The following is a 26,196-nucleotide window of genomic DNA, read 5'->3' as shown; positions in this document are numbered from 1 at the left end:
CATGTCATATGTCATTACTTGTGATGTTTCATTTACTCGAACTGATATGTTAAACTCACTTAAAAACTTGGTGTTATAGTAACTCATTTTACTCAGTTTAATTGAAATGTTATTTTAAATTCTCAACGTAGTTTAAGTTTCAAATTATTTGTCATATTTAAATAACAATTTATTTATCTCTCTAAATCATTATTTTCGATCAAACGAATGATGATATACTTATCACGTATAATGATTTTGTATAGTGATCATATAGTGATTTTCTATGATTGGTTAAAAAAATCAAAATTAGATAATGATTGATCGAGTCTTTGGTATAAATGATTGAATATGATATTATAATATCTTATAAAGTAAAGTAACAATTATGATCTTTTGAGTATAAAATAACATTTTATATCGAGTTAATTACATATGTCTTTTGATATTTATAATAAATATATATAAAAAATCAATTAACTTCGAAAACTACACATACTTTTCATGAGATTGGTACCGATCTTAAATACATCTCTCGGCTTTAAAATCTACATATACTCGATTGAAATATATGTTCATTTTACTATTATCCTTTTGTATTTAAAGGTTAAGTTGTAAGGTTAATAACAACCTTAGAGAATACACATATTTAGCCGAGATTAATAAAAAATTATGATATCGTTTAGTTCGTGAGATGGATGATAAAATAAATATTATGTATGAATAAGATAACTGTAAAGTATAATATTTAGTAAAACTTGATTCACACGTTCGATGAAACAGTACGTGTAGTCAACTAATTTTTCATCTTTTATGTCAAGTGATGAGCATACTCGGAATTCAGGGCCCAAATGTAAATTGGGGTTTTTTATTTTATAATCTCGGTCAACTATTTTTTTAAGAAAATGTCATCTTCAAGTATATTTCAAATACACTTGAAGATGTCATTTTCTTAAAATAGAGTTCATCGAGGTTATTTAGGGGGTGATTGTTAGTATTATGGTATCTTTGTTCATCATATAAAACACAATTTTCATGAATTCGTTTGGTATATAATAAAACAATTTAAGATAGATTCCAAAATCAAGTACTAAATTGACCTCTTGGATTTAGACAAGAAATTATGAAATCCTAACGATCCTTTTCCCATTTGTCTTGTTATTATGAATTTATCATGACAACTGTATCTACCAAAATTAAAGCAATCAAACAGCCTGGACCATATTTCCATGTCCTTTTTACGACAAATATCATTTAGCAACATAAGATTTTGTAAACATAACAGCTTAAATTATTATACATGTCATTTTGCAACATATTGGATCCATTAAAATAATTTTTGAAAGAAAAAAAAAAATCAAACGTCTCACGAATTAGTTAAAAAGCAAAAACTTGTGTGAGACGGTCTCACAGGTCGTATTTGTGAGACGGATCGCTTATTTGGATCATCTATGAAAAAGTATTACTTTTTATGCTAAAAGTATTACTTTTTATTGTGAATATGGGTATGGTTGACCCGTCTCATGAATTAAGATCCGTGAGACGGTCTCACATGAGACTCACTCAAGTTAAAAAACAAAAAACCAGTATATTCTTACTTTAACATGATATCTGATACAAAAAAGATAGACATACGTGTTAGAAAAAACAATCTGAAAATATCATAGATAAACTTGAACACTACATGAATTTTTCAGGTATAGTAGATTTCCAATTTTCATCTCTGGAAACTTGAAATGTGAAATGTCTGACTTTTCAAACTTGTTTGATCAATAATCAAGAGTTTGATTTCTTCGTTCAATATTTTTTCAGACGAATCTGTCGTATAATCGAATGATATAAACTCGAGTCTTGGAACTTATGCAGGGCTACTCACTTGCAATGTTCGAGAAGATGTGTACACTTGCAAACAAAACACTGTTTATATTGATAAATAGAATATGCATATTAATTAATTTATACACAAAAATCAAATCCAATCACATCAAATCATCACATGCAACCATATCATTAGTTTCACCTCTTTGGAATCGGTAATCCAACTTGTAATCCAAGGTTGAGTATCCATCCATCCATACCGAAAACTCAATCGACCACTCGATCAAATGGAAATGGGGTTTTTGAAATGTGATATTGAACAATATTCAAAATAAATCTACCAGAATTTATTAATCGAACCCAAATAACATAAGAAACATGACTTATCCGACTAGGTAAAAATGAGTGTGAGATATGTGGGCAATTTCATCGGATCGGATTGTAAAAATGATGAAGAATAAGAGCCTAGTGAGATGTGTCCAATCCAGATACTTCTTCTTCCAAGAAGACCAATGGTGATCTGTCAACACTACGATAACCACGTGAAACACGGACATAAGAAACAACATAATTCAAAGTTGTAGTGATATTTTCGCTGAAAATTTCACGGTTTTTATAACTATTATATTGTATATGCATGTAACAAAAATGTAATCCTTCCCCTATATACCAAAACTTTTTATAACAATTATATGTGATATTCTCGAATCTTTGGCTCATCATTTGCACTAAGACAAAACAAATGAGAAATCCAAAAAAATATGATGTCGTGCTTATTTGTTTTCCTTTTCACCTCATCAAAACTTATGGATCGTAGTCATTCTTTATTTGACTTTAATATGTGAACATAATCATAATCATAATCATAATATATATATATATATATATATATATATATATATATATATATATGAATGATGGACATTGGACAATGGGATGCGAAGAAATCTTGGAAATTTAGGATAAGTAGGGTAATAGGGCCCCCTCCTGATTTAATAATAATTAAGGTATCATGCTTGACAGTACACCACGCGTGCGCTTGAACAGTGTTGTACCATCATATATAAATATATATATATATATGATTTTAAAAAAAAGATATATTATCCATGTAAATATACTAATCGAGAATATTATCCGATGAATTAAGCGATTAGCGCCATAGTTATCATTCATGTAATATATCAAGTATGGATATTTAGAATGTAATTGAGTCGAGTTTGGGTAAGATTTTATGTCATTCGTCATTATTTCATTTATTATATTTGTCAACATCTTCATTGTATTACACATCGGGTATTTAATCTTATTTTATCTTCATATACGTCAGATGATTGAGTATTTATACTCGAGTAGATCTTTTATAAGATTATCTCACGAATCTTTATCTGTGAGACGGGTTAATCTTATCGATATTCACAAAAAAGTAATAATATTAGCATAAAAAGTAATGTTTTTTCATAAATGACCCAAATAAGATATTCATCTCACAAAATACGATATGTGACATCGTCTCACACAAGTTTTTACTTTTATATCATACTCAAATATCATATTATCACTTATAATTTCATTTTCTCAAATTTGAATTATTTCGAGTATGCTTTCTAAATTATCGAGAACAATAAGTAAAAATGTTAAATAAAAAATTAGCAAATTAAATATTACCGAAAAAATAACAAAATATTAAAACAATTTATCGTAACATCATTATCCTACAAAAATAACATTATATTAATAATTTTTTTCACTGCATCAAACAAATATTATTCAACAAAAACATATTAGAATTAATATAATAAACAAAAAATAATATATATTAATTTAATCAGATATTTGGATAGAGTATTAATGGTATTTTTTAAGTCCGCATCCATCCCCATATCCGAAAATATCCATATTGATACAAGTTCTATAAAAAAACAACTATAATAGGATACTAAAAGCTAAAATATGGTAGCGGGAGTATTTTAAAAATGGTTGATTTTGGTAAGTACATCATCATATCGTCTAGACATTAATTATTATTTAAAATTTTGTTCACACTTTCATAACAATTACTCAATCTAGGGTGGGATATTCATGATCGTTCGAGTCGAGCTCTAAGTAATTCAACAAAATATTTCGATTCACGATCTCGATCGGGGAATCGAAAGCTTATGCTTATAACAAATATAAATCAATGATGAATAAAAATTATAACTCATAACACAACACAACAAAACTCTAATTGGGATGATGCTCGAAGTAATCGGGTTCGAGTTAAGTTTAGATCAGACCGCACAATTTGACTCGTTCCCATTATATGCCAAACCTTAAGGATATTGTAAAATATTGTTCATTTGAAAAATGGATTGAAATTGTTCTCCTGACCACGGGTATTTAAACATAGTAAAGTGTCGAAACAATTGTAGAATTTGTGTACACTTAATTTATTATCCAAGTGGAGAATAATATTAAAGGATATGCTAATCCCAAGCAAACAAGAGGAGATAATTTATTTAATATTAAGTTTCCAATTCACTATGAATTTGATATTTATCTTCGAAATCGCGGTTTCTCTATGCGCCAATTTTTCCTTCTAAACAAAAGGAAAACAACTGAGTAATGCGATAAGGCACGTATCTGAGATTAAATAATTTTATCATGTTATTATATCGGTAAAAGTTGTCTCTAAGACCTATGAGGTTTTCGGATTCAAATCTTCATAGTTGGGGTGAGATTTTAGTTAATTATGTTAGATTTAGATAAATCTCCCACCTCGATTGTATAAAAAAGACAAAAACTTGTGTGAGACGGTCTCACAGGTCCAATTTGTGAGACCGATTTCTTATTTGGACATCCATGAAAAAGTATAAATTTTTATGCTAAGAGTTTTACTTTTTATTGTGAATACGAATAAGGTTGACCCGTCTTACATATTAGTATACGTGAGACGGTCTCACATAAGACCCACTCTAAAAAAATTAGGTTTTTTGTCAGATCGATCGACACGGTCCATACATACAGTAAAAACTAATATTTTTCGATATAAAAATAATATTTTTTCGTGAGTCGATTGGTTATCCGTCTCAAAAAATTAATATTGAGACGGTCTAATGAGAGTTTTTTGTTATATATATGTGTGTCTGTGTGTGAGATATGATCGATTGGAGGATAATCGTTGAGCTACAATAGTTCGGATATTGAATATTAAACACAGATAAAATAAATTGAGTTTGCTTTTCAAACCAAACGGAAGACACTAAAAATAATCTTTCATAAAAATCGATTAAATATTTTGAAAATTATTTAAAAGATATGCATGTTGAATGTGTAAAAATGTTTTGTTGACATTTTTTATCAAACATTTGGTATGCAATATTTTGAGTTTTTGAAAATCACATAAAATGTTTCAACAATGCATATTAAAAACAGTGGCAATAATTAGATGTGATAAATAAATAGACACGAATTTGTTTATGAATGTTCGGATATTAATAACTCATATGTCACTCCTTATTTCACCTAGAAATGATCCATTAGAAGATTTTGATATATACAAAAAAACATTTCAAGTTATGCTTATCTATTGCTTAATTGAAACTCCTAGCACACTTAATTGTAGCCTGCAACCTCACAATCTACACAATATTTAACGTCTCTTATGCAATGACAATGTCTTCAATGCCTTTGTGTGAAGATTCATTCGACTAAATTTTGAATCTCAAATCTCATATATATATATATATATATGTGTGTGTGTGTGTGTGTGTGATTAATTTTACCGTGTATGTATGTGTGTGTGTGTATAATGTTTCACATTTGAGCCTGCTCTCATTCTAGCTAATTTTTCATGTAGGTACATGATTTGAATCTCATTTCAAAGCTTGAATTTGATCTTCGATATGTTATATCTATGGCCTCCAAAAATGATATGTGAGTTAGATACAATAATATGACAATTTGGAAAATGTTGTGTACGGATTCTGACATTGAAAATGTCAAATTCATATTTATGGCTGTTTTGCGAAACTGGGCAGTTGATGGTCTGATATGATCTTCCATCATATCAGCTTAGGTCTGATATATTTTGCCATCAGATCATGTTGGTCTGACCTGGCCAATCTATTTGGCCTGACTTGAGCTAAACCAAGTCAAGCTGATCAAATCGAGTGGTTCTGGTCTTTTGATTATAACTTTTAATTAATTAAGTTGCGAACAATGTTAAAGAAAGTTATACATTTTCTATTAGCTTTCTATATAATCAACTCGATTCCAAGTTCTTATGAGAGAGATATGTTTGACATATTATACAGTTAACAATATGGAATATGTTATTGATTTAGTCCAGAACCAACAATTTCATCGTGGTTTATCAGTTTATTCTTTATGATTTAGAATTTGAGTTGTGAAGATTATTTGTATATCGTTATCTTATTTGTGTAACATATACTGAATCATTCAATTTGAATAATCGAGCTAAGAAATATAACCAAAATACAAGAACTGGTCAGACTGCATTGATTGATGTTTCCGTTTCCGTTAGCTCGATCTTGCGATTAATATTTCGCCTATATAATTTTCGAACTAATTGAGCTGTTATGAAATATGACATGTGTATAATCGACTTTCTATTAATTCATTTTAGCGTCTTGTCATTTCATCATCGAACAGTGAGATATCATCAAAACACCGCAGCTCGTCAGATTTTCAGCTTGGTTGATTTCGAGTTTTAGCCTCCAACTTGATATAACAATTTAACACTTGAATAAATATATTAAAAATATAATAAAAAATCCGTGATCATCAACATCAAGATTGCTTGTATTTTTTAACACAACAATATATACATATTTAATCAATGGGATTTGATCATGTAGTTAAAATGAGACGATTTGATCAGTCCATATTAAAGTGAATAATTAAATCTTTAAGTTTTGTTGAAAAAAAAAATACATTTTAAATATGAATATAACTATAATTTTTATTTGTCACTTTTGAGCATATTATAAATATTTATCTATGTTATTCAACAATGGAGGAAAGCAAGAGAATTTTGTCCTATTTCCCACAAGTTCCTTGGAGTTTAAAACGATATTAGGTAACTAGGTTCTTAACTCCACAAACTTTATAATACAACGATAATGCAAGACTCATGTGTCATCCATAAATAAATAGAAAATAAAAATTTTATCTAAACATGTACATGTCCAAAATATATATAATAAAAAAAGTCGATGACCGATAGTTCATCTAGCACCAACATCAAGATCCCAAATTTGGGATAAGATATTATTTTGGAGATCTAGTTATAATAAATTTTTCTCCAACTCTATATATATATATACACATACACACACATATATATATTAAAAAATAAAATAATGTGAACCAATAAATGAAGCAATATAATATAAGGTAAAAATTTGTGTGAGACGGTCTCACGGGTCGTAGTTGTGAGACAGATCTCTTATTTGAGTCATCCATGAAAAAATATTATTTTTTATGCCAAAAGTATTATTTTTTATTGTGAATATGGGTAGGATTGACTCGTCTCACAGATTAAGATCCGTGAGATAGTCTTACACGATACTCACTCGTAATATAATAGATGGTGCAAGCAAAGCAAGTGGATAAGATGATATTAAATAAAAGAGTCGTGATGATAATATATGGTATTGGAAAAGGCGTGCATTTCATATTTATTGTACCTTTGTGTTTTGTTCAATCAAGTGTCACGCTCTTTGACTCCACACACTAAATTTTTAGGTCATAAATGTATAAATTGATATGCTTCTTTTTTCTTTTTTTAAACTACATTCAAGATGAGGTTTTTTCGATATCACTTGGATCGAACTTAAATATCTTCTCTGTTAAGAGATGTTTATGCTTATGCACTACGGTAGAAACTTTTTTATTTTTCCGATATACCGAGCTGGCGAGCTTGTTTTTTGAAAAAAAAAAATTAGGTAACAAACATATAAACCGATATGATTTTTCTTTTTTTGTTACATTCGAGACGAGGTTTTTATCACTTAGATCGAACATAAATCTTTTCTCTAATTAATAATAATAAAGATTTATGCTACTGCATGACAAGTTTAAGATTTTTATTTTTTATATGTTGTTGATATACATTTTAATCTTACTTATTTTTGAAAATCAAATTAATAATACGTAATGTTTTTTTTTATTATCTTACAAAACATTGATGAAGTCTAGATGCTCATGTACACATTTTTTTGCATCTTTATTTTTTTTTACTTTTTGCATCTTTTATATGATCATTATATATATAAATATATATTTATATATAAATATATATTTATATATAAATATATATATATATATATATATATATATATATATATATAAATATATATATATATAATATGGTTATTAAGTGATCTTATATAATATAAATCAATATTGTTAAACACGACTCTAAGTTATTTTTCAAAGGCAAAATGTAAAATAAATTTTTGTATGTATTGGTGTGTGATATTTTTTATCATGTATATTTTGTTAAATTAATTATAATAATGTAACCATACTTTTTCTTCTTCTGATTTTAGCCATTTTCGTCAAAATATGTAACTAAATGACTAATATAATTGCTAAAATTTATAATTATATTTTTAAACACACGTGCATATATCGAGAAATTTTTTTAATCACACAATTACAAAATTTAACAATAATATTAGTAATATAAATACTTGATTTTTTAAAAGAAATACTAAAATTGAAAAAAAAAAAAAAACATAATTACGACTATGATTTATTAACAAAACATATAGGACATAATGTCACATACCAACAAATACGGACTAAAATTGACATTTTGTCTTTCTTAATAATATGAATCAAATCAGTATAGTTACTAAATTGTAAATTGATATCAAAATTAAGATTTTGTAAGTCTATTTTATATTTATTATCTAATTATATTTCATAGTAAATTTTTAATAAAGAAGTAAATTTAAAATATAAATTATTTTAATGTATAAAAACTATTTTAGATTGTACTATTCAATTTTATTACGTTTAAGATCATAATATATTTTCCAGCTATGGCTTCTATTATTATAAAATAAAGCCACCATGCAAATGGATCTTTACCAGTTTAGCTTCTCTCTAGCTCAGAGATCGTTTGCATCTGTTATTCACTTTCCCACTCTCCCCACTTTGAAAGGGAACTGAAACGTGATTTTAGGAGAGAAAAGGCTCTCGAAAAAAGGCAAGAAAAGAACAGAAAATAAGGAGAAAAAGGAAAAAGGGACTCTGGAAAGAAGGATGTTCGCCGCAGAGAATGGTTTAAGGGGTGACCCAAGATTGAAGGCCATTTCTGATGCCATTAGAGTCGTACCCAACTTCCCAAAACCAGGTCTTTTCTCCTCCTCGAACGAGAAAAATCTGTCTTTTTTTACTTGTGATTTTTGGCCCTCAGTGTTGATTATTGGCTGTTTGTTGTTCTTGTGAGGGAATTGTTTCTGGAGAAATTCACATTCTTGTGATTCTGATACGTGTTTTGGTCCTGTTTTTGGTCTTAAATTTTGTATGGGTTTTTGCAGGGATTATGTTTCAAGACATCACGACACTTGTGTCTAACCACAAGGTTTTCAAGGATGTCGTGGACATATTTGTTGACAGATACAGAGACATGGGAATCTCCGTTGTTGCTGGTAAAATTTCAGTCTTGTTAAAATTTCATCTGCTGCAAAACTTATGGAATTCCCAGATAATTAAAGAAGTTAAATTTGTGTTGTTGAATTATGTTGTAGGAGTCGAAGCCAGAGGATTCATTTTTGCTCCTGCAATTGCGTTGGCAATCGGCGCCAAGTTCATTCCCCTGCGTAAACCAGGGAAGCTACCAGGTAAACTAGAATGATTGGATTCATGAGGGTAATCATTCTCGTAAAGGAGCACAGATACGAAGCATTTGCCAGCACAATTTCGCTTGCACGAACCCCAAATAGTGGGCATGGGGTGTTACATAAACTTCCACCACCAGCTTAACAATCTTGTCACATTACACACTTACGCTTATGCCGCAGTATTTTGGTCTGTGCTTGGATTTGAGAATTTCAAATTACTTGTCTTGCTTAGATGAACAAAATTTAAATCCACTCCATGTCAAGTTCCTTCCCCTGAATCAAATCAAATCCATCTATTCAAGCTCAACCTTGGTGAATTTCGCAATTTACACAGCCACTCCATACCCAAATATGTTTCTTCACAGAAATCTTGCAATGCCTCAGATATTGCCTAGTCTACTCGAGAAACTAACGTTCAGTATTGTCCAGGTGAAGTCATTATGGAAGCGTACGAGCTCGAGTATGGCAATGATTGTTTGGAAATGCATTTGGGTGCTGTTCAACGAGGCGACCGAGTGTTGGTAATCGACGATTTGGTGGCCACAGGCGGGACTCTATCGGCTGCCATAAGGCTATTAGGTGTGGCCCTGAAGTGGTATTTCAATATAAATTGTTGTGGCTTCTATTTATGTGTTATATTGATCCACATCCATGCTCTTTGGTTGCCCAGAACGTGTTGGAGCCGAGGTAGTTGAGTGTGCATGTGTTATCGGACTACCCGAGGCCAAGGTGACTAAAAAAAAGTGTATTGCCTGTGAATTCTTCACATTGTGCAGTTGATTATCTGTGATATTTATCCTGTTTTCTGTCAGATTGTTATATGTGTGAAACAAGCCAACATTTTTTGCCCATGTTTTATTGGTTTAGTTTGATAGCATCGTGGGTACTTCTTGCATTACCAAGAAGATGCACGGTATTCATGATCTTGTGGATGATTCTTTAAAAGCTATGCTTGAATGGATATTTCATCTCAGCAAGGAATTTGGATTAACATATTTGAAACGACCTTGATTTAGTTGATATGCATGGTTCGAAAAATAACTTAATATTGGAATTCGAATGGATTAGTCTGAAATGTTTGAAATCCAAATCTACCAAATCCTTCCATCATCACAATTTCTAATCAATCTCATTATTCTGGTGTTACGAGGGCTTTGATTCTACGTCAGAAATTCATTGTTTCATCGCTGTACAGGGGCGGCGCAGATTGGATGGAAAACCACTCTACATCTTGGTAGAGCCTCGGCAATAGAAATTTATCATCTGGTACTTTCTTTGGATACCCACGCCCTTTATTCCTAGTCATTGCACATCTTTCAGTTCAAATAGTTGTGGTCACATAATGGATGAATGCCCTCTATATCCTGGTTATTGCACCTGCAGCCTGGATTGGTGGTCACCGGATAGACTACCGATTTCGTTATTTTTTATTTTTCTTGCAAGATTTATCTCCACATGATCGAATATAATCTGCACACCTTTAAGAATAATGCTAGTAGTATCACTTGGAATAAGGCCAAAGATTTTGTAAAGCAAGAGATTTCTGTAAAATAATGTTGAATGCAATCATGGTTCCTACCTGTGGTCCTCAAGAGTGAACACTGCATAAGTGCTAATTGCACCCTCTAACAAATTCTGCTGACATTATTCACTTTGTTTCTTTTCTGCCCATTTGATCAGATCCGGGGATCGAGTTCTTCTGAGAAAACATCATTTCATTAGACGTCCCCCCGAGCTATGCAGGAATGGTGTAAACTTCTGAGATTGCACATGAAGTGTGATTCTTCTGCGACTGGACTCCGCCATGTATACGCTTAGTTTCAGCTGTGGAATAAGTTCTTGCATCTTTATGTTCCCTTTTTTCCTTCTATGTATTGCTCTATCTATGTATTCACCTTGTGTCTTTTTCTCTCATTACATTGTATTGGTTTGGTTATTGCAGGTTTTTTGAGTCACCATTTTTTCCTTATTTTAATGATGTTCTGTAATATCTAACATAGATTCAAATTTCAATGTCTACTACTGGACAGAAGAAACAAGCAGCTTATTTAGTCTCTCTTATTTTTGCAATATGCTACTTATTTTTGTTTTTCATGCTCATCTAATTAGTTTTAGACAAAAACTTCTGTGAGACGGTCTCACGAGTCGTATTTGTAAGACGGATCTATTATTTAGATCATCCATGAAAAAATATTACTTTTTATGCTAGGAGCATAACTTTTTATTGTGAATATCGATAAGGGTTGACCCGTCTCACAGATTAAGATCCGTGAGACGGTTTCACATAAGACTAACTCTTAGTTTTAATGCAATCATGAAATGCTCACGAAAACATAATCTTCTCATGTAAGATTTTTTTTTTAAAGAAAATGTGTAAGACCTAAATTTTTGGGATTTTTTAAAAAATAAATACACTTATATTGTCTATTGTCTAAGATTGATTGTAAGTTCGAATTTCATCAAATCCAAATGGTAAAAGAAAATAAGAAATTTTTGGGATTTGTTTTAAATAAGTACACTCGTGAGTTTAGGTTCATGGCATCGATAAGAGCAAGTTCTGAAAAACTTGTAATTAGTCTAACCATTAGAGCGAAGTTTAAAGCTTTTAAATTAAATTAATACGAGCTTAAAGATAAAAGTTTTAAATTTAAAATATAGATTTAATTGTTTCATACAAATAAATAGAGTAAATAATAAATAAATATTCTAAATTTAAGAGTAAAACTTTAATTTTTCTTAATCGAATTTAGAATTCAATATATTCTGTAGTTCATTTAATCTCTTATGCCTTATTAAATTGGACTACTTAAAAGTATTAACATTGATATGTATCACAAGGCAAAAACTTATGTGAGAAGGTCTTACCGATCGTATTTTGTGAGACAGATTTCTTATTTGAGTAATCCATGAAAAATTATTATTTTTTATTTTAAGAATATTACTTTTTATTGTGAATATTTGTATGATTGACCCGTCTCATAGATAAAGATTCGCAATAATGTCTCATAAAAAACCTACTCATATCATAAGTTGTAAAATGTCAATATCTAACACATATTACATCACTACCATTAACTATCTAAGATTGTACATAGCTACTTAATTTTTTGATTTATGTTTGTCGTGCATCAATCTTACTTCAGAAAATATTCGGATCGATGATATTACTTGTTACTAAAATCATTAATTTATGTTCCATATTTACTTTAGAAAACATTCGCATGGATAATATTACTTGTTAATAAAATCATTAATTTATTCATCGATTTTGTTTTTGTTTTAAAAAGTCGAAGTTAAGCATATTTAATCTTGTAGACAAGCTTAAACCTAAATTAAGATTTTGGAACACCTGTAGGAAACCAAAAAACGTGCTTTAATCGTCGCTAAAGCGCACCAGCCCCACAAGCTCTCTCACCCACACAAAAAAGAAAACCGAAAGAATACCAAACTCGAGCTGCTCGCGGCAATGACCAAAGTTCAAGTCTTGATTCTCCGCATTTTCTTAGAGCTTAAATCGAACACGTACAGATAATTTCGAAGTTTCAACTTATTGGGTTGCTTAAAATTTGCTGAATTGCCTTACTTTATCTCAACAATGGCCGCCGCCGCGTCCACCACCGCCACATCAATACCCTTTTCTTCTTCAATTTTAATGCCTCGTGACTGGAGCAATTCGCCGTCTTCCTTGTCCTTTTCCGTGCCCGGTGTGGCAATCATGTCGGGACACAAGAATTTTCTGCTAGTTTCTGTGTTCTCTGGCACTCGATTGGATAAGAAAATGTCTTCTAGGAGGTACAGAAGAGCGGTGATTGTAGCTGCAGCTGATTATTACTCTACTCTTGGGGTCCCGAAATCTGCTAGTAGCAAGGACATTAAGGCTGCTTACAGAAAGTTGGCCAGGCAGGTATTATTCCTTGGAGTTGAAGCAAATTTACTTGTCGTTTTTAATAATGATTGGCATTTTATTGTTGTTTTGGTTTCATTTACCAAGTTTTATTCTTTATTATCAATGTAGATGTTTACATATTGGGCTTTATATTTCACAACGGTTGAGCAGAGTACTTTATCTAAATTCTTTCTGTTCTTGATATCAATAATTCATTTTGAATTGTTATTTCAAGATATTGCGACTTGGTATTTTTGCATTGCTATAGTGTTTCACATAATGTCGCTTATCCAAAAATCTTGAGCCATTCAAATTGCTTTAGATGATTAATCATTTTGGAATGCTCACTCTAGGTGAAGATATTCCTTCCACATTTATTCAAAAAGACGTCTCTATTTGCTGGACCTGGAGCCTTTTTATTGGCAGAGATTGATCTTCTTATCTGATAATTGGTTGCCTGCATCCTAAACTATTTGCTTCGAGTTTAAACTAGGTCAATTTATTGGTTTCGCTCTTATATTTACATGTGTGCCAGTGTTATTAAAATGCTACTATGGTCGGTTGAAACGTACTTGCCATCTCAATTTCTATGTGATATAGCACCATGGATATGTTGATTGCTTACTCTGACAGACATTGGTACTTTTTCCTTGCATCAGTACCATCCTGATGTCAACAAAGAACCTGGGGCGACTGAAAAATTCAAAGAAATCAGTTCTGCATATGAGGTAAGGGACAGGACGTGAAAGTTTAAGTGTTGTTTGACCTCTGTCATTATCACCTGATTGTATGTTTCTTTATACTTGTAGTGTTCATCTTGCAGGACTGTTATCGAGATTTTACTTAAATTTGTACTTTAATTGTTCACATTTCATTTCATTTTGAAATATATAAGCCCTTAGAGGCATTTGAGTTGAAGATTAATTCATTGTAACCTGCGGGTCCGCACAGACTTTGTTCTTTTCGTTGGCCAACCAAACTTTCTAGTCCCTTTCCTCTTTGTTTATGTTTACACCTCTCTCTCTCTCTGTTTTTAAAGTGTATACAATGGTCGTTATGGTCGAACTCTGCTTGAGGCATCTGTGCAATTGTTTACTTTCCACTCGTTTATTAACTGGAAAACTCATTTTCGGTTCATCACGGTTGAGTTGAGTTAGACTCGTCTCTTGCAAGTTGCACATAGGAACTACGCTTGAGTAATCTGAAGTGTGATATTGTCAGGTACTATCAGATGACAAAAAGCGAGCTATGTATGATCAGTATGGTGAAGCTGGAATGAGAAGTGCCACGGGTGGAGCTGGTGGTTACACGGTATTCCCTATATAATTTTTAGCTTTTCAAAATTTTCAATTTTTTTTCTGTTTTTGTTGGAGAAAATTATGCTCCACTTGTTAAAACACTGCGGCATGGTGATATGCCACTCGTGTGTATGCTGAACATACCTCTATCATGGCTCAACCAAATAATGATAGATAACTTCTCTCTGGCTCAACTAGTATTAGGACTGTTGCTCGTTTCCAGAGATTTCTGGCCAAACTTTCTAATCCGCTGTGTGTTCCTTGGAATAATTATTTTCCTTTTACCATTAGTTCAATGTCGCGGTTATGATTTGAAGTTTATTAACCTTATTTGTTATTAACTCTAATCGTGACACATCCTTCTTAAAAGGTTATTCACTCTTACTTCTGGCAGTCTTGCAAGATGTAATTAATGTAGCACCTCAGAACACCAGAACATTTGAGATCATTTTACCTGTAGCAAAAATCAACAAGAAAACAAGATTAATTTGTTATACTAATGATACATTTGTTCCTTATGTAGGCAACAAATCCTTTTGACCTATTTGAGGCATTTTTTGGGTCCAGTATGGGTGGGTTCCCTGGCATGGATGGAACTGGATTTGGAGCAACACGTCGTAGTACTGTTTCCAAAGGTGAAGATCTGCGGTGAGTCAAGTTTGAGTGATTATGCTTGTGATATGTCATTTCATGTTCTATCACATTCATTATTTAGAATATATACTTGCTAGTGATTCTCTCTAATTCGAGAGTTTTAGGCAGGAATCAGGAGTTGGGATAACTTGCATGATTATCTCACGAGAATGGCTTTTAAGAACTTATTAAGTTATATTTAATTATTTTTTATCTGTCGAGATCTTTAAACTCCTTTATTTATACTTCATAGCTTTATGTGGGTTCTGGTGTATGTTACTATTGTCTCAGATTGATATATTAAACTAATAAAAAGTGACTTATAAACTCGTGAGGGGTACCATCCTAAAAAGTTGTCACTCTTTATCAGACAATTGTAACATTGCTGACTCTTTGAGAAGTCGGAGTCCAGGGTTTCCACTCTAAACGGTTTTCACTCACCAGCCCTTTTCTAGGACGTCCCTTTCGCTACGCCGACTCTCAACGAGAGCACCAATGCTAGCTTATAAACGCAAGAGGGGTACCATCCCAAAAGGCTTGCTTATTTGGCGGTGTAACCTCTTGAGTTTATAAGTCCACTTTTTATTAGTTTAATATATCAATGCGAGACAATTGTAACAATGTGTTTAATAGTGTGAGTGCTGCAACAAAATGAACTTTGACAATTAGTATCTTCATCAGATTTGACTCGTTATTCAAAATGCATTTCAGTTATGATATTACTTTGGAATTTTCTGCGGCTATATTTGGGGCTGAAAAGGAATTTGAGTTATCCCATCTTGAAACATGTGAAATTTGTGCTGGTACTGGAGCAAAAGTAGGCTCCAAAATGAGGATATGTTCTACATGTGGAGGCAGAGGTCAAGTTATGAGAACAGAGCAAACACCTTTTGGCATGTTTTCGCAGGTACTCATCTAGGTATTTAATTAGTCTCTTGTTTCAAAGGTTCCTTTATGTCACGAGCTTTATCGGAAACATGTTGTGTCTTTGTGGTACCGAGATTAATTCAATCTAATTGGGAACAACACAGCTATCATTTTAAATGCTGTTAGTGAATATTAGAAAAAACAGTTATACTACTCAACATATTTAATTCATGATCATGTTCAGTTTGTACAATATATTATTTCTACGAATTGAAGCAATAGAGTCCAATGAACTTGGCATATATGGATTATTAAAGAGGTTAAATTAAATAAATCAATATTCTTGAGTGACACTAATAAAATACTCGAAGGTAACATTTTGTATACAAAATCGCCAGGGAGTTACAAACATGCAATGGTTGATTTTTTTATGTGGAAACATTTGGCGTTCCATATTACATCTAGTTATATGTGTAAGTGTGGAATCGGTATTGTTATTGTACGCTTTTGGTGAATAAGTGGGCCTCATATATATTTTAAGTTTCTTTAATGAAAAATTAGGACAAAGATGATATTAGGAACGACAAATACGGAGAGAACTTCATTTTGATGTGTAGTACAAGTGTACAACTGTACTAAATTGATTTCGGAATTATGTCAGTTGGTCGTTACTCATGCTTCTGTTTGATATGACATTAAGTTTGTGGAATGTGTCAGGTTTCTGTATGCCCAAATTGTGGTGGGAATGGTGAAATGATATCTGAATCATGTCGTAAATGCTCTGGTGCTGGTAGGATACGCGTTAAAAAAGATATCAAAGTCAAAATTCCTCCTGGGGTGAGCAAAGGTAGTATACTTCGAGTTGCCTGGAGAGGGTGATGCAGGACCAAAGGGGTATGTCTGGATTTTACTTCTAAAAGATACAGTTTGTGATCTAGTATCTTATCCACCCACACCTATAAGTTGCATGATTGTGAAGTAGTTGTTATGCTATTTAAGTGATGTAGTTGAATTAAGATTGTTTCATAAGTTTTGACAATATCCTTTCCATACTCAGTGAAGAAGGGAAAATCAAAAGTCATTTTTTGAATTTTTATGTGCTCGTGTTGTCTTCTTAAGGAGAGCCTCTCCATCTCAAAGGAATAGATTTCCCTTTTTCTTTACATATCTTTTATGCATTATAATTTATGGCTATCTTCTTTTAGAATGCACTATGTAAAACTCACAACTTATGTGGGAATATCTTGTACTTTGACCTCATGCTAGTAAATCCTTACAAGGAAATTGCTGCTTTTTACTGGTGCTGACTGCCTTTGAAAATTTAAGTACGTCACTTCTTGGATGGTATTTAGATTTGGATCCGAGACAGGTAGTAATGATCACTGGCACATTTCATTTGCTCTGGCTGTTTCTTCACATTTCTCTTTTCCTTCCCATCATCCCCTGTTCCTTTCAATTGGTCTGCTCTGTTGCCCTCCCAGAGCAATTAAATGCAAGGTTGGCTGAAGATATTCAAATCCTATTTTCATAGGATCTTCAGCCTAGGTCATTTTTAAGCCCTCAAGAAGCGTGTTATATAACATCGATTGGGCAGATGTTTAGAAAGCGATAAAAGCTTTTGAGGATAAAAATAAGCATATTGTTTGAATGCTTTTCTAGCATATTGTTTGAGTGCTTTTCTTGTGCATTGTATGCTGAGTTTCTTTTACATGCCATTGGTTACCCTGAACGGTCTACGTTCTTTTAGGTAAAATTTAATATATCAGAAATGTGAATGATACCTAGTGAAATTCATAGGTTTCACTCTTCCTTGTGCTTTTCATCTTTGTGCAGGGGTCCACCTGGAGATCTTTTTGTCTATCTTGACATTGAAGAAATACCTGAGATTCAAAGAGATGGCATAAATCTTTATTCATCAGTTTCAATTAACTATCTGGATGCCATTTTGGGAACTGTTACTAAGGTACATCTGATTTTGTACAGTTATGATTTAATATTTAGGGCTTTTACCCTTAGTTTCGATCTTTGACTTTTTCCTTTAAAATGAATATCTTCGGAGTAGGTCTAACAGTGAGCTTCTTATTTGACTTTGTTTCAGTACGTGGTGCAGAAATGTTGATTGCATGTACATATGTTTTTACTTAATATGGGACTAATCATCCATGTTTTATGTGTATTAGTTAACATTTTCCAGCAAGTGGTTAAGTGCTATGTTTTGAATTCCTCTCAGTTGATTTTGAGACACTTGTAGCAGCCAACAAAAGCTTGCGGGCTTCACATTTACTGCTTCACTGAATGGGTTCTAGAATGGGACTTGTGCATGTAGCATCCTGTCCCACATAGCATTCATACTGACCACCTTCTTGAACACCAAGTTTTAGACTCAACCTTTTTTCTGCTTGTAAATTATTTAAAATATTTGCATACTTCAAGCGATTCCTTAAATCACCTCTTGTTGGAAATAAAACACTGTCGTGAAAAATTAAGTTAAAAAATAAGGCACATAAAGTTTTCATACCGTGTTAACTGGTATTTGCTGAATGAAGACATTCTGATTCGGTGGTGTATGAAATAGGTTAGAACTGTTGAAGGAATGACCGAACTGCAGATTCCTCAAGGTAGTCAACCTGGAGATGTTCTTGTCCTGGCAAGGAAAGGTGCACCTAAATTAAATAGACCGTCTATACGTGGTGACCATTTTTTCACTGTCAAAGTTAGCATACCAAAGCGCATAAGGTATGTAGAATTCTTTCTCCTTTGCTACTAACTATTTTATTGCATATTATGCAAACTTTGCTGAATTCTGGCGGGAATCAGGAAACTTTTTGGTTATCCCTGTAAGAACAAGACACGAACTGTTTTACACTTGTTATCCCTCTAAGGGTCCTACCATCCCAGGCATGACCTTGCTAAGCTCATTCAGACTTTTGACACACTGTTATTAATGTACTTGAATAGCTGTGAGTGCTAGTCCTGTCTTACTTTGCTACTCTTTTTCAAAACTTTTGATGGTGTTTCTTCCCAAATCCCAGCATCAGCTACTATATTAAAAGCTATGCCTTGTTGTTCAAGTTGTTAGTGCGTAGTCTGTCTTATATGCCTACAAGGGCAGTTTTGCCGCCATCTCTGCATCATATTCCATACACAGGGTTGTCTCTTTATTTGTGGTTTTTTGTTTTCTTTTTTGAACTAATTTTTGGGACTGTCAGACATTTATGTTAGAGCTTCTTTATGTGTCCATTGTCATAAATTCATGCCTGCGTGTTAGGTTGTTGCTTCTAGTTATGTCACGGATAGATAAAACCATAAAAGGTACCATAAAATTTAACTAGAGTGGACATTCATTTCTCATTTTGATTCAGTGCAAAGGAACGTGAACTACTTGAGGAGCTTTCTTCTCTCGCCAATCCCTCAACCATTCGATCAAAGACACCCACGAAGGTTCAACAACCTGGTAAGAAATTCTTTGTAATTTTGAACAAAAATGAAACTTTACTCTTATTTGCTGTTCTGTTCAAGTAAAACTTCGTGTGTTTATTTGAAATATCCAATTGCTATCAACCATTAAAGCCTGGATTGATCTTTATATACAGTTGAAAGCACGACAAGTGAAACAATTCCAGTTGAGGAAAAAACCGATGAATCAGCGGATCAAAAGGACTTGTGGAAGAAGCTGACAGATCTAGCTGGGTAAATATTTCCTCTTCATTTTCCGCTGGAAATGCATTGAATTTTATGACACAGATATATATGTCGCAACTTATTCTGAATAGACAAATAAGGTACATGACATTTGAGTTTTTCACTATGAAAAGAAAGTCTTTAGAAAATGACGAAAATATGCGAATGTTATGGTGGAAAGATGGTTAAACAAGAATGAATCGAATTTCAACGTGGAAGCATACAAGATAAGTGTTGGGATTTCAATTACTGCAAAAAACATTGTGTTGGAGATTTAACATGGTATATGAGTAGTGTTGTAGACACCATTATGTAAACATTTATGTTGTATTTTAGTCATATATCGCTGGCTAACACGGTGATGATGCGCATAAACATGAATGTGGTGCTTGCAGATCGGTTGTAGATGGAGCTTTCAAATGGTTCAAAGATAACATCTGATTCTCCACACCCTCGTCGCATACCTACATGTAAATGCAGTCGCTTGGTACCGATAAAACGACCAAAAATGGTTGGTGAAAGGATTTTGTACGCCATTTACTCTTCTATCCAATGCCATTATCAGATTTTGCCTGAGAAAATGAACAAGAATCTGTTGAGAATTCTTGGATTTTTCCCCACACGCCAATTGGTGTTGTAGTGTAGCATGGCTTACTATAGAGCGGGACCTCTCTTGAATTGTATTCTTTCGTGTGCTACGTACGTCTCAATTTACTTTTGTTTATGTTTTGTCAAATAGAGTAAAACAAAATGAAGCGGGGTTATTAATATTTTTTTAGAATGTAAACATTTCCCTTACATTTAATCCATATTACAAATTGTTTGTGGCTAATTTACCTAGGAGTTCACTTAATAATTTTATCACATTTCATTTATAATCACGTTATTTTATGACATGATTTGACACAATTACTAAAACACATCATGATTTATGTTGAGATATATATAATAATGAAAACATATTATGGACAACCTACCATAGACATACGTGTAAACATCGTTGATGTGATATCTAATATATATGGTACATCAGTTATATTCATATAGACGGTCACGGTAGGATCAAAATTGTGAGACGGATATTTTATTTGGATCATTTATGAAAAAGTATTATCTTTTATGCTAAAAGTATTATTTTTTATTGTGAATATCGGTAGAGTTGACTCGTCTCACGGATAAAGATTCGTGAGATCGTATCATAATAGACGTACTATAGTTTTATTGTTGACAATATATTAAATTTTAAATGTATATCTTATTTATTTATATATTATTTACACAAATGGATTTCAAATTATACTATCGATATATAAAATACTAAAGAAACACCACTATGATTTCGTTTCTCTAAATAACAAAAATAAATTTAAAATTCATAAATTTGAAATATATTTAGATGTTAAATTTGATGGGATGACTTTCCCTAATCCCATTATTTATCTAAACAAATGGTTTTAGTATTGGAATCTTAAATACTACCGGGCGTCCGGGCCTTGTTAATTCGACGTCGTTTTGTAAACCAGGTAGATAGATTTGGGATCTCCCACCTCATCTCATTCCCATCGGCGAACTCTTGATACCTAAAGCCCTAATTTTACCCTTGTGTTGACCTCCTGTGCGTTAATCACCACAGTAAACGGAGGAACCAACAAGCCGTGAAGATGGTGCTCGCGCAGTTAGGTGGAAGTATTTCCCGCGCTCTTCAGCAGATGAGCAATGCGACCATCATCGACGAGAAGGTGCTGAACGATTGCCTTAACGAGATCACGCGCGCTCTCCTTCAATCCGATGTGCAGTTCAAGCTCGTTCGTGATATGCAGACCAATATTAAGAAGATTGTCAACCTCGATGATCTCGCTGCGGGCCATAACAAGCGTAAAATCATCCAACAGGTGAAGTGAAAGGAAGGATTTTGCTTTCCCTTATCGTTGATTTTAGTATTTCGATGGGAAATTTACTAGCAAGAAGTTTAGGTTGTGTCTCTTTGAAATATGTGATCTATGTTCTGGGGTTGAGTCGAGGTTAGCTTTTATGAGATGTTAAATGCGTGGTGTGTATATGAATGGTTGAATCTCGGCAATGAAAATTTTGATTAGAACTGTTTAACCTCATGCACAAATAATTTAAAGGTAGCTGTTCTCTGTAGTTATAGGGTTGTTTCCTGAATTTGCTTCGACTTTATCCATTGATGTTCTATGATATATTAAGCTCAAGCATTTCTTTCTCTCTCTTCTTTGCTGTTTTTAAAATTTTGGGCTTTGGTGCAGGCTATTTTTAATGAGCTGTGCAAGATTTTGGATCCTGGGAAGCCCTCATTCACTCCAAAAAAGGGAAAACCAAGCGTGATTATGTTTGTTGGTTTGCAAGGTATATTCTTGTACTTGAGTAACTGTAAGTTAGTTGTGGGCGATTATACATCAGTGCCTATGCACCCATTATGTGCTCCTACACTCGAGCCTTTAGTCTTATGCTGTTACGGACCTGCTCCACCACTTAGCCTAGTTGGTTGACCGCACACTACCTCTTTCCTTCCATTCTTTTTGAGAAACAAGATCTACTTATTCATGTACTTTTCACAGGATCGGGGAAAACAACCACATGTACAAAATATGCTTACTACCACCAGAAGAAAGGATGGAAACCCGCACTAGTCTGTGCTGATACTTTCAGGGCTGGTGCTTTTGACCAGTTGAAGCAGAATGCCACCAAAGCTAAAATTCCTTTTTACGGAAGGTGCCTTTTTTCCTCAATATTTAATGGATTTGTTTTCTTCCTAATTTTTCAAAATGACATGAATTTCTTAAATTGTTCCGTTGACCTTATAGAGAAAAAAGTCCCGTATTAATCCTTCCAGAAAAGATTGTGACACATTGCACGAATTGGTACCTTTGTCTTGTGAAGTTTCCTAGAAAGAAAATTTGTCTATCTGTTTCCACTGATAGAACTGAACAAAGAAAAATAGTACGACAGTTTCAAGTTTCAACTTTCTAATGCAAGTATCACAGAAATAAGGAAATTCTGGGGCTCTTTTCTTCTAGGTTTGGGTTAACAAATCTCAGGATATATTTGCTTATATGATACAAAAAATATCTGTAGTGATATGCTTGCTTAAATTCTGTATTATTCGACATAAAATTTGGCTGTTGATGTTGTAAGTTGCTTGTAAGATTGGAGTAATGCTTTATTTGCCAATTGCTTGATAACACTCCTCGTATTCTAGTTATGCTTCTTTAAAGAGAGAATATTTTGGCACTTATTCTTTTCCGCTTTTAGACTCTTTACCTCGCTGTCATTCTCCTTTTGTTCTGAGGTAAAATAAAAACAAAATCTTGATCAACGTAGTAGGTTTGGAACTTGGAACCATATTGGATCATGTATAAAAATTTCATGGTAAATGTGCTTTGTCTAGTTCTGTTTGTGTTGATGGCCATGATTGTTTCAAAAGAAATCTTTCAATCAAATGTGGAGAATCAATGCCATGTTTCAGTTTTACTGATTAAAATTTGTGGATTTGGAACCTTGATGTTTCTTTATTTTTATGTATGGATTATAATTTATGCATGAATTATGAGTTATTACTTAATTCATATAGTGCTTTGGCTTATTTTTTTCTATAACAGCTATACAGAGTCTGATCCCGTGAGTATTGCTGTAGAAGGTGTTGAAAGATTTAAGAAAGAAAATTGTGATCTTATAATTGTTGATACAAGCGGACGCCACAAACAGGAGGCAGCTCTTTTTGAAGAGATGCGTCAAGTTTCCGAAGCAACGGTTAGTGTTTCTGTTCTAATCCTGTTTTGTTAGCTCAGAGTCTCTATTTACTCTGCTTACATTTCCATTGGAACATTCCAGAAACCAGATCTTGTTATATTTGTCATGGATAGCAGCATTGGTCAAGCCGCCTTTGATCAAGCTCAAGCATTCAAACAAAGTGTTGCAGTTGGGGCTGTGATTATCACTAAGATGGATGGTCATGCGAAGGGAGGTGGTGCACTTAGTGCGTAAGTTTAAACACAATTCTTTTAAATTTTCTAGTTCTAGCAATATGTTTAAACCTGGAATTGATGTGTGCCACATCTATTGTCATGCTTCTGGAATACTAGCATCTTCTGAACTGTACTTTCAGAGTATTTAAGCAATAAGCTTGTGGACAGATCGATTATGGTACCTTGATCACAACTTTTTCAAGATTCAAAATTTGGGAAATTATAGATGTGTATTATTAAATCCATAATGTATAGGTTGCTAGATTTATCGTAGTAAGAAGTATAGCAAGACGCAGCTGTAATTGATTTTTGATTGACGACGTCATAATTTTGAAGTATTGTTCTCATGGTGACTTTGACTTTGTCGATACATTTAAGTTATGCCTCATAGGTGAATAAAATACCCATCTTGCACGGACATCGATAGCGATAACACCATATAATATGGACAATTGATATCTCCTCTCAATTTGCAGAGTTGCAGCAACAAAAAGTCCTGTTATATTCATTGGGACGGGTGAACATATGGATGAATTTGAAGTATTTGATGTCAAACCATTTGTTAGCCGCCTATTAGGTTGGCGTCCTTCAATTATAGTTCCTGTTATTGCTTTTAATTGGATTTGTGCTAATAATATTTGCACAAGTTTTTTTTTCAGTTAGTAATCTATTATCTATTTTATCAGGCATGGGTGACTGGTCTGGATTCATGGACAAAATTCATGAAGTTGTACCCATGGATCAACAGCCTGAACTCCTTCAGAAGCTTTCAGAAGGAAACTTTACTTTGAGGATAATGTATGAGCAATTTCAGAATATATTGAAAATGGGTCCAATTGGCCAGGTTTGTCATTTACTTTGTTTGTGACTTTTAAATGCCCGCTCTACTGTTCTAATTAATCGAACATGTTTGATTGGTGTTAGTTAATCTATATCACTCGTTCCTTTAGCTTAGCTTCTTTCCGACATTCAATTCATGTCAATAGATATTAGATTTTACACCATTAATTATAAAATTCTTCATATTTTATTATTTTTTGGTTCATACAAAAGTTTTTGTGGTGTACTTGATACTGCTATCAAGGGAAGTATTTTTTAAAATATGCTTGTTTACATGGACTATGCCATTAAATGGGGATGTAATTAAGTTTATTTCTAACAAGATAGTCTTCATAGTTTTAAATTAAAAGTTGGAATTGCTTCCGTTTGAATGGATGTGTCCTCCTTTATGACAGCTGCTCTAATGAATTCTTTTACTGCTGTATTTATACTTATCCTTCTCTTTAACTGCTTGACGATGTGGGTACGCAAAGCTAAAATATTTGTGTGTCTGGATTTGTAAAGTTGAAATATTTTACGAATTCCATAAATACTAAGAAGCTTGTTTATTTGTAGGTCTTCTCTATGCTTCCAGGATTTAGTCAGGAGTTGATGCCCAAAGGACAAGAGAAGGAAAGCCAGGCAAAGATTAAAAGATACATGACCATGATGGATTCAATGACCAATGAAGGTAAAACTGATTTCTTGAATATTATATATAAATAATATTATGGTCGATCAAGTCCTAAAAATTATAAAGATTATAATGGGCTCACCTATTATCTAACTCACGTTTAAATAATTTGAATCAACCTAATCGTTGCAAGTCTATTTTTTTCTAATGTCATGATGGTGAATATCCCAGAGTTGGACAGTTCCAACCCAAAGCTAATGAATGAATCAAGAATCATGCGGATAGCTAGAGGATGCGGTCGTTCTGTGAGGGATGTAATGGAAATGCTGGAAGAGTACAAGCGGCTGGCCAAGATTTGGAGCAAGATGAAGGGACTCAAGATTCCAAAGAAAGGAGAAATGAGCGCCTTATCGAGAAACATGAACGCGCAACACATGAGCAAAGTGCTTCCCCCTCAGATGTTGAAGCAAATTGGTGGAATGGGTGGATTGCAGAACTTGATGAAGCAAATGGGTTCTGCCAAGGATATGATGGGCATGTTTGGTGGTGGGGATAAATAGAACTTTCACCAGTGTCGGGAAAAAGGGTTGAATTTTCATTTTGTAATTACTCTGTCCTTGTTAACTGGGGAGATAAATTTTGGCAGTTACTGCTCTAGCAAGTCTCTTCTATTCTTCTCCCCCCAAAGCAAATATTATATTTATCAACTAAAAAAGCATAAAAACATTTTCAGTAT

At 33.0% G+C, this 26,196-nt stretch overlaps 3 protein-coding genes across 4 annotated transcripts; all 3 read left to right on the top strand.

Moving 5' to 3' along the window:
* The first annotated feature begins 8,868 nt into the window (after nt 1-8,868).
* Nucleotides 8,869-11,710, top strand: LOC140819622 (adenine phosphoribosyltransferase 5-like). Of its 2 annotated transcripts, XM_073179791.1 has the most exons (7): nt 8,872-9,166; nt 9,354-9,464; nt 9,564-9,656; nt 10,086-10,235; nt 10,327-10,385; nt 10,852-10,922; nt 11,337-11,710. In XM_073179791.1, exons 1-6 carry the CDS (start codon nt 9,076-9,078, stop codon nt 10,906-10,908), a joined length of 561 nt encoding a protein of 186 aa, XP_073035892.1. In that variant the 5' UTR covers nt 8,872-9,075; the 3' UTR covers nt 10,909-10,922; nt 11,337-11,710. The 2 variants fall into 2 exon arrangements, with proteins under 2 accessions (XP_073035891.1, XP_073035892.1); XM_073179790.1 differs by lacking the exons at nt 10,852-10,922; nt 11,337-11,710 and adding an exon at nt 10,469-10,819 and having other exon boundaries at nt 8,869-9,166.
* Nucleotides 11,711-13,013: 1,303 nt separating this feature from the next.
* LOC140819391 (uncharacterized) lies at nt 13,014-20,808 on the top strand. Its single transcript, XM_073179470.1, is given in 12 exon segments — nt 13,014-13,560; nt 14,202-14,270; nt 14,764-14,853; nt 15,364-15,488; nt 16,185-16,380; nt 17,058-17,207; nt 17,209-17,234; nt 18,174-18,303; nt 18,916-19,076; nt 19,703-19,794; nt 19,934-20,030; nt 20,417-20,808. Coding segments are annotated over 12 exon segments (1,491 nt in total). The 5' UTR covers nt 13,014-13,251; the 3' UTR covers nt 20,463-20,808.
* A 714-nt stretch (nt 20,809-21,522) lies between these two features.
* On the top strand, nt 21,523-26,139 carry LOC140819685 (signal recognition particle subunit SRP54 2). The gene is made up of 9 exons (XM_073179861.1): nt 21,523-21,913; nt 22,289-22,388; nt 22,601-22,754; nt 23,642-23,792; nt 23,874-24,022; nt 24,484-24,584; nt 24,694-24,851; nt 25,403-25,517; nt 25,692-26,139. The coding sequence occupies exons 1-9, from the start codon at nt 21,683-21,685 to the stop codon at nt 26,018-26,020; spliced, it is 1,488 nt and encodes a 495-aa protein (XP_073035962.1). The 5' UTR covers nt 21,523-21,682; the 3' UTR covers nt 26,021-26,139.
* Nucleotides 26,140-26,196: the final 57 nt, after the last annotated feature.

The sequence above is a fragment of the Primulina eburnea genome, chromosome 18, assembly GCF_022965805.1.
Source record: "Primulina eburnea isolate SZY01 chromosome 18, ASM2296580v1, whole genome shotgun sequence".
In the NCBI taxonomy this organism is placed as follows: Eukaryota; Viridiplantae; Streptophyta; class Magnoliopsida; order Lamiales; family Gesneriaceae; genus Primulina; species Primulina eburnea.
The sequence above is the reverse complement of the archived record's forward strand: the minus strand, read 5'-3'. Positions and strand labels throughout refer to the sequence as shown.